Source organism: Balaenoptera physalus, assembly GCF_965194825.1.
Source record: "Balaenoptera physalus genome assembly, chromosome: 1".
In the NCBI taxonomy this organism is placed as follows: Eukaryota; Metazoa; Chordata; class Mammalia; order Artiodactyla; family Balaenopteridae; genus Balaenoptera; species Balaenoptera physalus.
This window is the reverse complement of record NC_138882.1, coordinates 115,150,025-115,166,407: the sequence shown is the minus strand read 5'-3', so window position 1 is coordinate 115,166,407 and position 16,383 is coordinate 115,150,025. Positions and strand designations below refer to the sequence as shown.

Sequence of the window (16,383 nt, the reverse complement as noted above, 5' to 3'; positions counted from 1 at the left end):
GCTATAGCTGTAGTCCAAGCAGGAGATGATGCATCTGAATTAGGACAGGGATGGTGAGAGTGGGGGAGATGAAATGGATTCAAGAAGCACCTCAGAGGAGAATCAGCAGGATTTGGTAACTGACTGAACAAAGAACATTAAGGGTTAAGAGTTAAAGATGACTGAGATTTCTAATACTAGAAGGTTTTGATGAAGATGAGAGCTCAGAATTTCAGGTTTGAACATAATGTATTTGAGGTACCTTTTGGACATCCAAGTGGAGAAAAATCCCAAGAGAGAAGTTAAAGATTTGAATCACTGATAATCAGAGCCATGAGATGGGATGTAGTGCAGAAGAGGGTCAATATGAAATCATAGGTAAGACCTATCATTATTAACGGGCTGATAAAAAAAAAGAAACGCCAACAAGAGAGATCATAAAGATTCAGTAGGAGGAGGAGAACTGTGACAGAGAGTTCCTGAAAAGCCAAAGAAGGAGAATTCTAGGGAAGGAGGAAGTGATTGAGGACATCAAATACTGCAGTCAGCTGGAAAAAGAACTAAGAAGAGGCTTTCAGATGTGGCAATTAAGGGACCATAATTGACCATGTAAAGAATAGTTCCAGTAATAAGTCTTTGTTCATTTGTCCTTGGGCCTGGTTCTAAGCACACATAGACTATGTTGCATAGTGCTTTGTGCTTTCCAAAGCCCTCTTCCATGGTCACTGCTAACAAAAGCAGATTCTGCACAGAACCCTGTCTCCAAGCTCAGTGCAGTGCTCCTCACACCCCAGATAGGTCCTCACACCCCATTCAGCCGATGACACCTATCAATCATTAGGGTGGCATGTACCCTAAAAAGAATCCTTGCAGTTTATTAGTTGCATCTTTGGCAGTGGCAACAGCCAACTCTTTATCATTGAACAAAACCATAACAGTCTGATAGAAAGTTATGATCTTGCCTCAGATTCATCTGTGCAAATAGGCACAGAAGCCTCTTGCTACAGAGATGACATGGAAATTCAGCAGATGTCCAGTAAGCAGTCAGTCTGGTAGAGTGGGCAGGTAGCCAGTTGCTATTAAGTAATAAAACATGTTAAAGTAGATGAGTCAAGGAATCTGGAAAACATAAAGATTATATATAGCCCTTATTCAACTTTAAATGTAAATTACTTTGGAGATAGAAGCAAATCATAATTCTTTTGAAAGAATCATTCATAAAATTATTATATTTTCAGGGTTTAGCATCTTTCTTGACATATTATTATGACTTTATAACTTGTCAAAACCATCCTCTTTTTTTGTATTAGCCTGGTTTCTAGGGAGGATATGTTAAAAGTAAAACCACAATTTTTACATGACTCCCCAAAAGTAATCCACTGGATTACTAATGTTTAGAGGTGCACAGGAACTATTAGAGTATATTTATTTATTTATATCTCAGCTTATTCCGAAAAGGATTTAAGTCAACTTAAAATTTTTAGAAAGCTAACATATTTCTTATGATCATTACATTCTGTGTTAGGGACTGGGTGATGGGGAAGAAGTCTTTTCAGTTAAAGATTGAAGGAGAAACACAAGGGAATAAATAAGGTTAAAGGAAATCTCATTGGCTAACTTTCCAGGAGTATAATTATGCAACAACTCTTAGGGCTCAAGTGTTAAGAGTAGTCAGGAAATCCTGGCTCCAGATGCCTAAGGATTGCTATCTATCTGCTTGATGACTTGCTGCAGAAATCCCCAGGTCCCAAACTGCTATTCCTGTCTCCTAACAGACACCAGACCTTGCGTGATTCCTCTGTTAGCATTTCCTTCTGCCTGCCAGCTACTAGCCATTTTTATATTTGAAGTCCTCTAGTTCTCGAAAGCAAATTTAAAACATTCTGTTTCTTCTGCATGCTCATTGAGGGCACAGTACACATCAATCAGGCAAGTAAAGATTAAATTTATATAGTGTTCTATAACCTGCAAAGAATGAAAGCCATAGCCTACAAAGTATGAAAGCTTGCATATTAGCGAAGAGCATGGGCTTTTTGAGATAAGTTGCCTGGGTTCAAAGCCCTGACCTGCCACTTACTACCTTTGTGACCTTGGGGAAGGTACTTCCATTTTTTGTGCCTTTCTTTCCTCACTCATAAAATGGGAACAGCACTATACCCCCAGCATCATTGTGCAGTTAAAGGAGATAATTCATGCTTAGAACAAGTACATAGTAAAACTCCAAGGTAGCACATGGTAAACGGTATTATAATCATTATTATAATTGATTTTTTAAAAACCTGTTTACAGTATCCTACTTGACTTTTGCAATAATAACTTCTAAGGAACTTAAGTATTATTAGCCCTACTTTATAGATAGACCCTAAGGCTTTGATATTCAACTTGCCAGAAATCATAACAAATGGTTGCTCAGAGCCCTATTTTGAGGAGTCTCAAAACAGGTCCAAGCTCATTAAGAAAAGAATGATTGATTCACAGTATTTGTCATGGGCTCAGGAGCGAGATTGCATTGTTGCTTTCCTTTTTCTTTTCACTCCTAGCTAAAGTTTCTCGTTAACTCTAATTTTTCTTTATGAATTTATTTATTTATTTTTGGCTCTGTTGGGTCTTTGTTGCTGCGCGTGGGCTTTTCTCTAGTTGCGGGGAGTGGGGGCTACTCTTTGTTGTGGTGCGCGGGCTTCTCATTGCAGTGGCTTCTCTTGTTTCGGAGCACAGGCTCCAGGTACTCGGGCTTCAGTAGTTGCAGCACGCGGGCTCAGTAGTCGTGGCTCGCAGGCTGTAGAGCGCAGGCTCAGTAGTTGTGGTGCACGGGCTTAGTTGCTCCACCGCATGTGGGATCTTCCTGGACCAGGGCTCAAACCCATGTCCCCTGCATTGGCAGGTGGATTCTTAACCACTGCGCCTCCAGGGAAGTCCCCCAAAATATTTTCTAACTAGGGTAACTGATAGACCAATTCTCTTACAAACTTTTTATCTATAATGCTTTTAATTTTCTGCTTTTATGTAGGCAAACAAGTTGAGAAATCTAGTAGTCACCATTTATTTCTAATTTGAGGGTTAAGTTTTAAACATATTAATGGCACTTTGAGAAGTAATTGAGAAAACTTTGTTTTCATGTATGAGCCAAACAGTAGTCTTGTTGAAAATCAGAGAAGTTGTTTTGGATATATCATATAATTACCATCTTTAAAACACACAAAACTAGATTTCTGTGGAGCTGACAGCTGATCTGAAGAAAAAGAAATACAAATTGGAAAAGAAGAAGTAAAACTGTCACTGTTTGCAGATGACGTGATACTATACATAGAGAATCCTAAAGATGCCACCAGAAAACTACTAGAGCTAATCAATGAATTTGGTAAAGTTGCAGGATACAAAATTAATGCACAGAAATCTCTTGCATTCCTATACACTAATGATGAAAAATCTGAAAGAGAAATTAAGGAAACACTCCCATTTACCACTGCAACAAAAAGAATAAAATACCTAGGAATAAACCTACCTAGGGAGACAAAAGACCTGTATGCAGAAAACTATAAGACACTGTTGAAAGAAATTAAAGATGAAACCAACAGATGGAGAGATATACCATGGTCTTGGATTGGAAGAATCAATATTGTGAAAATGACTATACTACCCAAAGCAATCTACAGATTCAATGCAATCCCTATCAAATTACCAATGGCGTTTTTTACGGAACTAGAACAAAAAATCTTAAAATTTGTATGGAGACACAAAAGACCCCAAATAGCCAAAGCTGTCTTGAGGGAAAAAAACAGCTGGAGGAATCAGACTCCCTGACTTCAGACTATACTATAAAGCTACAGTAATCAAGACAATATGGTACTGGCACAAAAACAGAAACATAGATCAGTGGAACAAGATAGAAAGCCTAGAGATAAACCCACACACCTATGGTCAACTAATCTATAACAAAGGAGGCAAGGATATACAATGGAGAAAAGACAGCCTCTTCAATAAGTGGTGCTGGGAAAACTGGACAGCAACATGTAAAAGAATGAAATTAGAACACTCCCTAACACCATACACAAAAATAAACTCAAAATGGATTCGAGACCTAAATGTAAGACTGGACACTATAAAACTCTTAGTGGAAAACATAGGAAGAACACTCTTTGACATCAATCACAGCAAGATCTTTTTTGATCCACCTCCTAGAGTAATGGAAATAAAAACAAAAATAAACAAACAGGACCTAATGAAACTTCAAAGCTTTTGCATAGCAAAGGAAACCATAAACAAGACGAAAAGACAACCCTCAGAATGGGAGAAAATATTTGCAAGTGAATCAACGGACAAAGGATTAATCTCCAAAATATATAAACAGCTCATGCAGCTCAATATTAAAAAAACAACCCAATCCAAAAATGGGCAGAAGACCTAAATAGACATTTCTCCAAAGAAGACATACAGATGGCCAAGAAGCACATGAAAAGCTGCTCAACATCACTAATTATTAGAGAAATGCAAATCAAAACTACAATGAGGTATCACCTCACACCAGTTAGAATGGGCATCATCAGAAAATCTACAAACAACAAATGCTGGAGAGGGTGTGGAGAAAAGGGAACCCTCTTGCACTGTTGGTGAGAATGTAAATTGATACAGCCACTATGGAGAACAGTATGGAGATTCTTTAAAAAACTAAAAATAGAATTACCATATGATCCAGCAATCCCACTACTGGGCATATACCCAGAGAAAACCATAATTCAAAAAGACACACGCACCCCAATGTTCATTGCAGCACTTTTTACAGTAGCCAGGTCATGGAGCAACCTAAATGCCCATCGACAGATGAATGGATAAAGAAGATGTGGTACATACATACAATGGAATATTACTCAGCCATAAAAAGGAACGAGATTGAGTCATTTGTTGAGACGTGGATGGATCTAGAGACTGTCATACAAAGTCTTACAGTTGTTTTTCTGAAGTAAGTCAGAAAGAGAAAAACAAATATCGTATATTAACGCATGTATGTGGAACCTAGAAAAATGGTACAGATGAACCAGTTTGCAGGGCAGAAGTTGAGACACAGATGTAGAGGACAAACGTGTGGACACCAAGGGGGGAAAACCGCGGGGGGGTGGGGATGGTGGTGTGCTGAATTGGGTGATTGGGATTGACATGTATACACTGATGTGTATAAAATTGATGACTAATAAGAACCTGCTGTATAAAAAATAAAATTCAAAAACTAAAAAAAAAAAAAACACACAAAAACTAGATTTCTGTGGAGATGACAGCTGATCTGACTGCTCTGACTTCTTGTTTTTAGCCAGTGCTATCCCATCCCCAGTATCTTTGGTCTTACTGTGGGGAAGCAGCAACTTGATATTTTAATGTTGACATCACCTACATATGAGAAAAGCCAACAGAGTTGACTTCTGGGTTCCACTTTGTCTGCAGGAAAATGCCTCAGGAAAAGCTGGCCACAACTGCCTATAAGTTCACCCAAGTACCCAGCTTGAGCTTGGCATTAGAAGACTTGGGTAGTCCTATTTTCAAGTATAAACTACCTTTGGAGCATACCTGCAGACAAAGCTCATATGAGAAACTGGTACTCCATCCGCTCGCTGTAAAGAAATAGAGGAGAGGTGGGGAAGGAATAAGTGGTTTTCTTGGGTAGAACTCTAGATTTCACTGGACTGTTAGAGTTACCTAGTCTCTAATTCTTGCTAAAATACCTTCAGGAATATAGAGAATCTACCACCTCCTCAGAGTCTAGGGCATCTTTGGACAATTCTAACAAATTTGTCCTTTTATTTCTGCTTTCTGTATGAGATGGCTAATAAGCAAGGAAGAAATCTGTCTCAGAAAATAACATTTCTCATTCCACACTCACTACTGTGGAATTGTTCTGCTCTGATTTCTTGAGCATTATTGATTTAAATCAGAGAGTTATTTTATTTATATTTGATGTGCCCACTGGCAACGACCAAGGTTAAATAAGCATCTGTAAGAGGTTTGTGTGGGAAGTATAGACTATTTGGGGAAAAAAGAATTTTCTTCCAAAAAACTTTCCAGAATGTTCTTGCAAAGGCTCTGTGAAGCATGCTCTCTGGAGATACAAAAACTTATGAAAAGGAACAGTCTGCACAGTTTGTGATTAGCTATTTTTCACTTTTTTAAAATCATGTTTACTAATCACATTCAATGAAAATTACTTTTAAGAATCTATTATAGGACTTCCCTGGTGGCACGGTGCTTAAGAATCCACCTGCCAATGCAGTGGACATGGGTTCAAGCCCTGGTCCGGGAAGATCCCACATGCTGCGGAGCAGCTAAGCCTGTGCGCCACACTACTGAGCCTGTGCTCTAGAGCCCGTGGGCCACAACTACTGAGCCTGTGTGCCACAACTACTGAAGCCCATGCGCCTAGAGCCCGTGCTCCACAACAAGAGAAGCCACTGCAATAAGAAGCCCGCACACCGCAACGAAGAGTAGTGCCCACGCACCGCAGCAAAGAGTAGCCCCTGCTAGCCACAACTAGAGAAAGCCTGTGCACAGCAACGAAGACCAAACACAGCCAAAAATAAATAAATAAAATAAATAAATTTTTTAAAAAAAGAATCTATTATATGTAATCAGTCTTTAGGGATATTTACTGGGAATGGTTAGAGAAGAAAGCATTGTGTTCCTTGTGAAGTTTGTATTAAGTGCCTTTTAAGATGAAATTCATCTGTTTAGTGTTACAAAAATAAAAATGTTAAGGTTTCATCCAAAAGGTAATCTTGTTCTTTGTCTTTTTTTTTCAGGTGATATAATCTAAACAGTTGATATAAATTATGTTTTTTAAAGCAGTTCTCACCTCTAAGCTTCTCTACACAACCTCCTTTCACCATGTGGTTAATTTTCTTTTCTGGGCAGAATTTTGGTAGTTTTTGCTGGCATAATGAAGAACATGTTTTGGAGTAAGGCTTTTAGGCTTCTTTCCTTATGTAACAATATGTTTGATTTTTCAGTCTTTTCCTGAGATTTCTCTTCAGCTTTAGTAAAGCCTTCTCTCTCTGGGAATTTTGTTAAATCAGAGAGACTTCATTATCCTCACAAAAATCCCCTCTGCCATGTTAGAGACTGGAGCCCCTTAGTCCTTCCAATTTCATGGATATGCATTTAATATTTTTGGTGTTTCAGACTGACCTCAATTCTTGGCATTCAGAAGCATTCTCAGGAAAATGTAATGTTTACACAGTTTTTGACCACCCTGCTTGAAGAATTACACTTAAAGAATGAAGACCTTGAAAGTTTAACCATCATATTTAGAACCAGCTGTTAACCACGGTGGTGAGTTGAATTGTGTTTTACTTTAGTTTTTTGTTGTTGTTGTTTGTTTTTGTTTTTTTTCATTTGTTGCCTATTTGGATTCTGTTTTCAAATTGGAAATTTTAAAAATCAAGTAGAGACCTCCGGATGACTTCAGCTTGCTATGGTAGAACACAATATCCCTTAGTTCTCAGCTGCTCCAGTCATTTCCTGTTCACTCTTGTTACTTCATGCCCATCTTTGTTGTTATTTTTCCTTTATAGGCTACCACAGTTCTGTTTCTTGCAATCCAGGAAACTCCCTGCTATCAGCTTCATACTCAAATCTAGACCATCCCATCCTGCATGTCCCATCTGATGTTTCTTCCCAGCAAGTAGCAGTGTACTTCAACCAAACTACTGCAGTGATCTTTGAGAATATCCTCATCCTACTTCCCTCCTCAGCCCAGCCAATACCTTAGTCATCTCATGTGCAGATAAGCAGGTGAATTTTCAAGTCTGGCTTTGCCGAATCCTGACCTTGCTCCCAGATACATAAGCCCTCTTCTACTATCCCAAGTTTTTGCCTCTTTTTAAGAACTACCGCCCCTCAAAAAAAAAAAACTGCCCATCAGAATGTCCCCTCCCTGATCCTGCCTTAATCACAACTTTCCATCTCTTCCTCCCTTTACTTCTTACTTCACATACTCTCAAGTGCTCAGATAGGTATTGATTTAATGTTATGATTAACGAAATTCATTCTGAACTACTAAATGAGACCCTCTTAAGGAGGATTTCCTCTTTTTTAACTTTCAATTATTTTTTAAATTACAAAAGCAATACAAGTTGCTTGTAAAAATTAAACAGTACAGAATTGCATGTATAATTTTAAAAAGCAAAATTCCCCCCTCACTTCTGCCCCCAGTCCTGTCTCCTTCCCAGAAGTACACTACTGACCTATATCATTTTACATTTTATTATTTGAATATTTGTTTAAAAAACACAGCTCTTCAAGTAAATCTGTAAATATGTGACAGGGATATTTGAGAGCCATATTTGGCAGGCAAGAAAGAATGCCATCATCACTTTATTGAATCTGCTAGAGAATAGAAAATAAGGAATTAGCACTGTAACTGCCTCCAGACTTATACCTAGTGACCTTTTCATGCAACCCTGCTCCCCTGAGGACCCTGTAAAATAAAGACTTTTACTTAGGCAGTGAGCTCAGGTTGGCCTGTGGAAGCACCAGTTCAAAGGCCCTTCTAAGAATATAGTAAGTTTGGAGTTTTTTTGTTTTATTGAGCTTCAGGTACAGAAGACTGAATTAATCATACCCCTCAGGGTTCATGACACCCTATCTCCATTGGTTGAAAGGTTGCTTTTCCAGATAGACTGAGAACAAAGAGTGCCTAACCAGAGGTCCTTCCAGACCTGCTTTAATGAATAGGTACCAATTAAGAACCATTTTTAATTAGCATAGTTAATGCTTATATATAAACAAATGGTGTTAAAGTACTTTTTTTTTTAAAGCTGAAACTTCAAATTAGTCTTTTTATGCAATTCATGATTTTTTTAACATATTTATTGGAGTATAAATGCTTTACAATGGTGTGTTAGTTTCTGCGCTATACATATACATATATCCCCATATCTCCTCCCTCTTGCGTCTCCCTCCCACCCTCCCTATCCACCCCTCTAGGTGGACACAAAGCACCAACCTGATCTCCCTGTGCTATGCGGCTGCTTCCCACTAGCTATCTATTTTACATTTGGTAGTGTACATATGTCCATGCCACTCTCTCACTTCGTCCCAGCTTACCCTTCCCCCTTCCCGTGTCCTCAAGTCCATTCTCTACATCTGCGTCTTTATTCCTGTGCTGCCCCTAGGTTCTTCAGAACCTTTTTTTTTTTTTTAGATTCCATATATATGTGTTAGCATATGGTATTTGTTTTTCTCTTTTTGACTTCACTCTGTATGACAGTCTCTAGGTCCATCCACCTCACTACAAATAACTCAATTTCGTTTCTTTAAAGTACTTTTAAGGATCAAACCCAGGCCGCAGCAGTGAGAGCGCCGAGTCCTAACCACTGGACTGCCAGGGAATTCCCTAAACAATAGATGTTTTAAGTGGACTTAACAGTTGCCCTGTGATCACTGTTTTTTTTACATTGTTTATTTGTGTAAGTAATCAAAGGTAAATCTTTGCCCAGACTTTGTCAGTATTAAAAGGGACACTGAATGAGTGAGGCCTTATTACATGAGTGAGGCCTTATTACATAATTTTCCATATGAGAAATGGAGATGGTTGTGAATAGGTAGATGGGGTTTTTATTGTTGTTTGTATGATATTTGTAAACCATAAGTTCACAAAATTATTTGTGTATAATATGTCATACCCTTTTCAAGATTAGATTACTACTAGCTAGTATGTGTTAATATGTTTTCAGTTACAAATAACAGGGAAGAAAAAAAAAAACCCAGCTCAAACTAGCTTTTCTTATGGTAGTATATTAATTATCTTTTGCAGCTTAACAAATTACTGTAAAATTTAGTGGCTTAAAATAACAAACTTTTTTTTAAATCTCAGTTTCTGTGAGTCGGGAATCTGGGCACAATTTGGCTTAGGGCCTCTGCCTCAGAGTCTCTCATGAGGTTGCAGTTAAGCTCTCTGACAGGGCTGCAGTGTCATCTGAAGGCTCAACTGGAGGAAGATTCCCTTCCAAGCTCACTCATGTGGTTATTGGCAGGATTTAGTTCCTCACAGGCTGTTGAATTCGGGGCCTCAATTTCTCACTCTCTGTTGTCTAGAGACCTCTCCCAGTTCTTTGCCACATGGGCCACTCCATAGTGTGCCTCACAGCTTGGCATGTGGCTTCCCTCAGATTGAGCAAGTGAGATGAAACCCAAGATGAAAGCCACAGTCTTTTTGTAACTAATCTCAGAAGTAACATCCATCACTTTTTCTGTATTCTATGACTAGTTAGAAACTAATCACTGGATTCAGCCCACATTGAAGGTGAGTGGATTATATAAGGGGATGAATACCAGAAGGCAGAGTTCATTGGGGGTCATTTTAGAAGCTGTCTACTACAGGTGGCAGAATCATTCAGTAGTTCCCAGCTTTACAGCATACCTCACTGTCCTACTGAGAGTCTTAAACTTTTCACACTAATTGAGGGCACTTCTGAACTAATCCATGTCATTCTAGCAAGGAATGGAGGAGAGAGAAGAGGATTTTCTAATTGACCTAGACCTATCAGGGCCTACCCCTCAAGCTGAATATGAAGCTGGGTTTATTCTACCCAAACCACTATTGCTACATAATAGGGGAAAATGGAACGTATACTGGGGAGACAACACAGTGTTCCCAAAAACTGGTAAAAATGTTTTAGGTGTCTTATTCAGGTGTCCTTTTTTGCTTCACAGGTAATCCGTGAAGACCAAATAGATGAACTTACTTACATCGACCATTTCTGGAATTCTAGCCACAATAATTGTACAGTTAGAGCTACGTATCAGTCACCACCGGACAGAGTGACTTCCGCAGATAGAGGAGAACCATTATCCCAACAAGGATAACCAAGTCCTTGCATCCTAGATACAAGACATAGTATTTCTACTTATTTGAAAATGAAAGCTGAAATCTTAAGTTGAAACCTCAAGAAAATATAATGACCTATTTCTTCTGGATTATTACAGCCATCATATCAGTTGACCAGAAAATTGAGAAAAGTCCCATTTTAGCCTCATAGTCGAACTCTCGATTATAAAGAACAGTAAAGAATTAGGTCAATAAATACAATTTAGGGCTTCTCTGGTGGTGCAGTGGTTAAGAATCCACCTGCCAATGCAGGGGACACAGGTTCGAGCCCTGGCCCAGGAAGATCCCACATGGAGGAACTAAGATCCCGTGGAGCAACTAAGCCCGTGCACCACAACTACTGAGCCTGTGCTCTAGAGCCCACATGCCACAACTTCTGAAGCCCGAGTGCCTAGAGCCTGTGCTCCACAACAAAAGAAGCCACCGCAGTAAGCCCATGCACCACAAAGAAGAGTAGCCCCTGCTCACCACAACTAGAAAAAGCCTGCAGGCAGCAATGAAGACCCAATGCAGCCAAAAATAAATAATTTATAAAAATAAATAAATAAATACAATTTAAGATGAAACCTTTTGGAAGTCTAGTCTTTATTCTTTAAAAGAAGCTGGCTATGCTATAAAGTGGTCCTGAGCAATGTACACCTGAAACTTACATAATAGGAAAAGAAAAACATTAAGAAAATGAACTGACAAACCACAGACTAGGATAAAATATTTTCAACTCAATTATTCTTAAAACTCAAAAATAAGGCAACTCACTCAATTTTTAAGTGGGCAAAAATTTGAATAGACATTTCAGAAAGAAGATATCCAAATGGCTTGGCATATGAAAAGATGCTCAACATCACTAGTCATTAGGGAAATTCAAGTTAAAACCAAAATTAGATGATACCACTTCACAGCCACTAGGATGACTATAATAAAGACAAAGAAAGATGGTGTTCATGAGGATGTGGAGAAACGAGCCCTAGTACACTGCTGGTGGAAATGTAAAATGATGCAGCCACTTTGGAAAGTGATCTGGCAGTTTCTTAAACAGTTAAGCAGTTTACCATATGACCCAGCAATTCCATTCAATGTTCCATCCTAAGAGAAATGAAAACTGTTCACAAAGACTTGTAGGTGCATGTTCATAACATGATTCATACTAGTGAAAAAGTGGAAACAATCGAAATGGCCATCAACTGCAAATGGGTAAACAAAAAATTCATAAAATAGAATACTGATATATGCTACTACATGGATGAACCTCAGAAACATCATGCTAGGTAAAAGAAGTTTGACACATAAGCCATATAAGGTATGATTCCATTTATAATGAAACGACAGAAAAGGAAAATATCTAAAACAGATGATACTAAATTGGTGGTTACATGGGAGTGGCGATCGTCTGCAAATGGCCACAGGGATCTCTTTGGGGTGATGAAACTGTTCTACAACTAAATTGTGATTTTTGCACAGTTTTATAAACTTTAAAAATATTTGTGCACTTAAAACAGGTTGAATGTAATGTATATAAATTACACCTTAATAAAGCTATTAGAAATAATAATGTCCATACTACCAAAGCAATCTACAGATTTGGTGCACTCCAATGGCATTTTTCATAGAACTGATAATCCTAAAATTTCTATGGAACTACGGAAGCCCCCGAATAGCAAAATCAATCTTGAAAAAGAAGAACAAAGCCAGAGACATTACAACCCCTGGTTTCAAACTACATTATAAAGCTATAGTAATCAAAACTGTGTGGTACTAGCACAAAAACAGACATGAAGATCAATGCAACAGAACAGAAAGCCCAGATATAAACCCATGCATATATATGGTCAGTTGATTTACAACAAAGGAGCCAAGAATATACAGATGGGGAAAGAACTGTCTCTTCAGTAAATGGTTTTGGGAAAACTGGACCATTATCTCACACCTTACACAAAAATTAACTCAAAATGGATTAAAGACTTGGACATAAGACCTGAAACCATAAAACTCCTAGAAGAAAACATAGGCAGTGAGCCCCTGACATCAGTCTGTCTTGGCAATATTTTGGATTTGACAATCCAAAAATAAATGGGACTACATCAAACTAAAAAGCTTCTGTGCAGCAAAGAAAACCATCAAGAAAATGAAAATGCAACCTACTGACTGGGAGAAAATATTTGCAAACCATATATCTGATAAGGGGTTAATATCCAAAATATATAAAGTCATACAACTCAATAGCAAAAAAAAAAAAAAATCATTTAAAAATGGGCAGAGGATCTAAAGAGACATTTTTTACAAAGAAGACATGCAGATGGCCAGCCAACAGGCACATGGAAAGACGCTCATCACTAATCAGAGAAATGCAAATCAAAAGCACAATGAAATATCACCTCATACCTGTTAGAATGGCTGTTATGAAAAAGACAAGTAAGTGTAGGCAAGAATGTGGAGAAAAGGGAACCCTTGTGGTGTTTTGGTGGGAATGTAAACTGGTGCAGCCACTATGAAAACAGTATGGCAGTTCCTCAAAAAATTAAAAGTAGAACTACCATATGATCCAGCAAATCCACTTCTGGCTATTTATCCCCAAAAATGAAAACACTAATTCAAAAAGATATATACACCTCTATGTTCATTGCAGCATTATTTATAAAAGCCAAAATATGGAAACAACCAAAGTGCCCATTTATGGATGAATGGGTAAAGAAGATGTAGTATATATTTATGCAATGGAATATTATTCAGCCATGAAAAAGAAGAAAATCTTGCCATTTGTGACAATATGGATGGAACTTGTGAGCATTATGCTAAGTAAAATAAGTCAGAGAAAGACAAATACTGTATGATCTCATAAGTGGAATCTGTTTTTTTTTAAAGGTCACAGATGGAATCTGTTTTAAAAAATAAGCTCATAGGTACAGAGAACAGGTTGGTGGTTGCCAGAGGCAGGGTGTTGGGGATGGGCAAAATGGGTGAGAGGGGTTGAAAGGTACAAATTTCCAGTTATAAAATATGTAGATGTAATGTACAGCATGATTATAGTTAATACTGTATTGCATATTTGAAAGTTGCTAAGAGTAGATCTTGAAAGCTCTCATTACAAAAAAATGTGATATGGTAATGCATGTTAACTATACTTACTGTGATGGTCATTTTGCAACATATACAAATATCAAATCATGTTATACACCTGAAACTAATATAATTTTAAATGTCAGTTATACCTCACATACTACAATTATATCCCAATAAATTGGACAAACCAGAAGAAATGGACAAATTTTGAGAAACATACACCCTTCCAAAACTGAATCAAAAAGAAATAGACAATATGAACAGAACAACCACTACTAGTGAAGTTGAAATTTTAACCAAAAAAAACTTGCACCAAACTAAAATCCAGGACCAGACAACTTCACAGGGGAATTCTATCAAACATAAAAAGAAAAGCTAATACCTATCTTCAAACTATTCCAAAAAATTGAAGGAGAGGGAACACTCCCAATTTCATTCTATAAGACCACCATTACCCTGATAGCAAAACCAAAGACACTAAACAAAAGGAAAATTACAGGCCTGTATCTCTGATGAATATAGATGCAAAAATCCTCAACAAAATATTAGCAAACTAAATCCAACAATCCTTTTTATGAAAAGGGTCATACTCCATGATCAAGTGGGATTTATCCCAGAGATGAAAGGATGGTTCACTATCCACACTCAATCAGTGTGATACACCACATTAACAAAAGGAAGGATAAAAATCACATGATCATCTCAATAGATGCAGAAAAGCATTTGACAAAATTCAACATCCATTAATGATAAATTCTCTCATCATAGTTGGTATAGAGAGAACACATCTCAATATAAGAAGGGCCATTTGTGACAAACCCACAGCTAACAGCATACTCAACAGTGAAAAACTAACTTTTCCTCTAAAGTCAAGAACAAGACAAGGATACCTACTCTCACCACTTCTATTTGACACAGTATTGGAAGTCCAACTGACAAGAGAAAGAAATAAAAGGCATCCAGATTGTAAGGGTAGAAGTAAAACTGTCACTGTTTGTAGATGGCGTGATACTATATACAGAAAACCCTAAAGTATCCACCAAAAAACTATTAGAACTAATAAATGAATTCAGTAAAGTTGCAGGATACAAGATTAACATACAGAAATCTGTTACCTTTCTATACACTAATAATGAACTGTCAGAGAATTCCAGAAAACAGTTTCATTTACAACTGTATCAAAAAGAAAATACCTATGAATAAACTTAACCAAGCAGGTGAACGACCTATACTCTGGAAACCATGAGATACTGGTGAAGGAAATTGAAGACAATACAAATAAGTGAAAAGATATCCCATGTTCATGGATCGGAAGAATTAATAGTTAAAATCTCCATTCTACCCAAATTAATCTACAAATTTAATGCAATTATCAAAATACCCATGACAGTTTTCACACAACTAGAACAAATAATCCTAAAATTTATATAGAACCACAGAAGACCCCAAATAGCCAAAGTAATTTTGAGAAAAATGAAGAAAGCTGGAAGTATCACGCTCCCTGACTGCAGACTATACTACAAAGCTACAGTAGTCAAAACAGTATGGTAGACCTTCAAGATGGCAGAGGAGTAAGACATGGAGATCACCTTCTTCCCCACAAATACATCAGAAATACATCTACATGTGGAACAACTCCTGCAGAACACCTACTGAACGCTGGCAGAAGACCCCAGACTTCCCAAAAGCCATGTGACTGACAGGGTCTTGGTGCTCCAGCCGGGTGTCAGGCCTGTGCCTCTGAGGTGGGAGAGCCAAGTTCAGGACATTGGTCCACCAGAGACCTCCCGGCTCCACATAATATCAAACGGTGAAAGCTCTCCCAGAGATCTCCATCTCAACGCTAAGACCCAGCTCCACTCAACAACCAGCAACCTACAGTGCTGGACACCCTATGCCAAACAACTGGCAAGACAGGAACACAACCCCACCCATTAGCAGAGAGGCTGCCTAAAATCATAAAAAGGTCACAGACACCCCAAAACACACCACCAAACACGGTCCTGTCCACCAGAAAGACAAGATCCAGCCTCATCCACCAGAACACAGGCATCAGTCCTCTCCACCAGGAAGCCTACACAAGCCAGTGAACCAACCTTAGCCACTGGGGGCAGACACCAAAAACAACGGGAACTACGAACCTGCAGCCTGCGAAAAGGAGACCCCAAACACAGTAAGTTAAGCAAAATGAGAAGACACAGAAACAGAGCAGATGAAGGATCAAGGTAAAAACCCACCAGACCAAACAAATGAAGAGGAAATAGGCAATCTACCTGAAAAACAATTCAGAGTAACGATAGTAAAGATGATCCAAAATCTTGGAAACAGAATGGAGAAAATACAACAAACGTTTAACAAGGACCTAGAAGAACTAAAGAGCAAAAAAAACAATGAACAACACAATAAATGAAATTAAGAATTCTCTAGAAGGAATCAATAGCAGGATAACTGAGGCAGAAGAACGGATAAGAGACCTG

At 38.2% G+C, this 16,383-nt stretch overlaps 1 protein-coding gene across 7 annotated transcripts in view; it reads left to right on the top strand.

Moving 5' to 3' along the window:
• RPAP2 (RNA polymerase II associated protein 2) overlaps positions 1–16,246 on the top strand; it is a gene marked incomplete at its 5' end in the record, with an annotated part of 87,930 nt that extends 71,684 nt beyond the window's left edge. For 2 of the 7 annotated variants that reach the window (XM_082477330.1, XM_082477327.1), the window contains 2 exons: positions 7,141–7,290; positions 10,675–16,246. In XM_082477330.1, the coding sequence (XP_082333456.1) occupies positions 7,141–7,282 (142 nt within the window). In that variant the 3' untranslated portion in view covers positions 7,283–7,290; positions 10,675–16,246. Of the gene's footprint in view, positions 1–7,140; positions 7,305–7,532; positions 7,753–9,281; positions 10,265–10,674 lie in introns of all 7 variants that reach the window. The other 5 variants (XR_014268074.1, XR_014268075.1, XR_014268076.1 and 2 more) reach the window with 5 other exon arrangements.
• Positions 16,247–16,383: the final 137 nt, after the last annotated feature.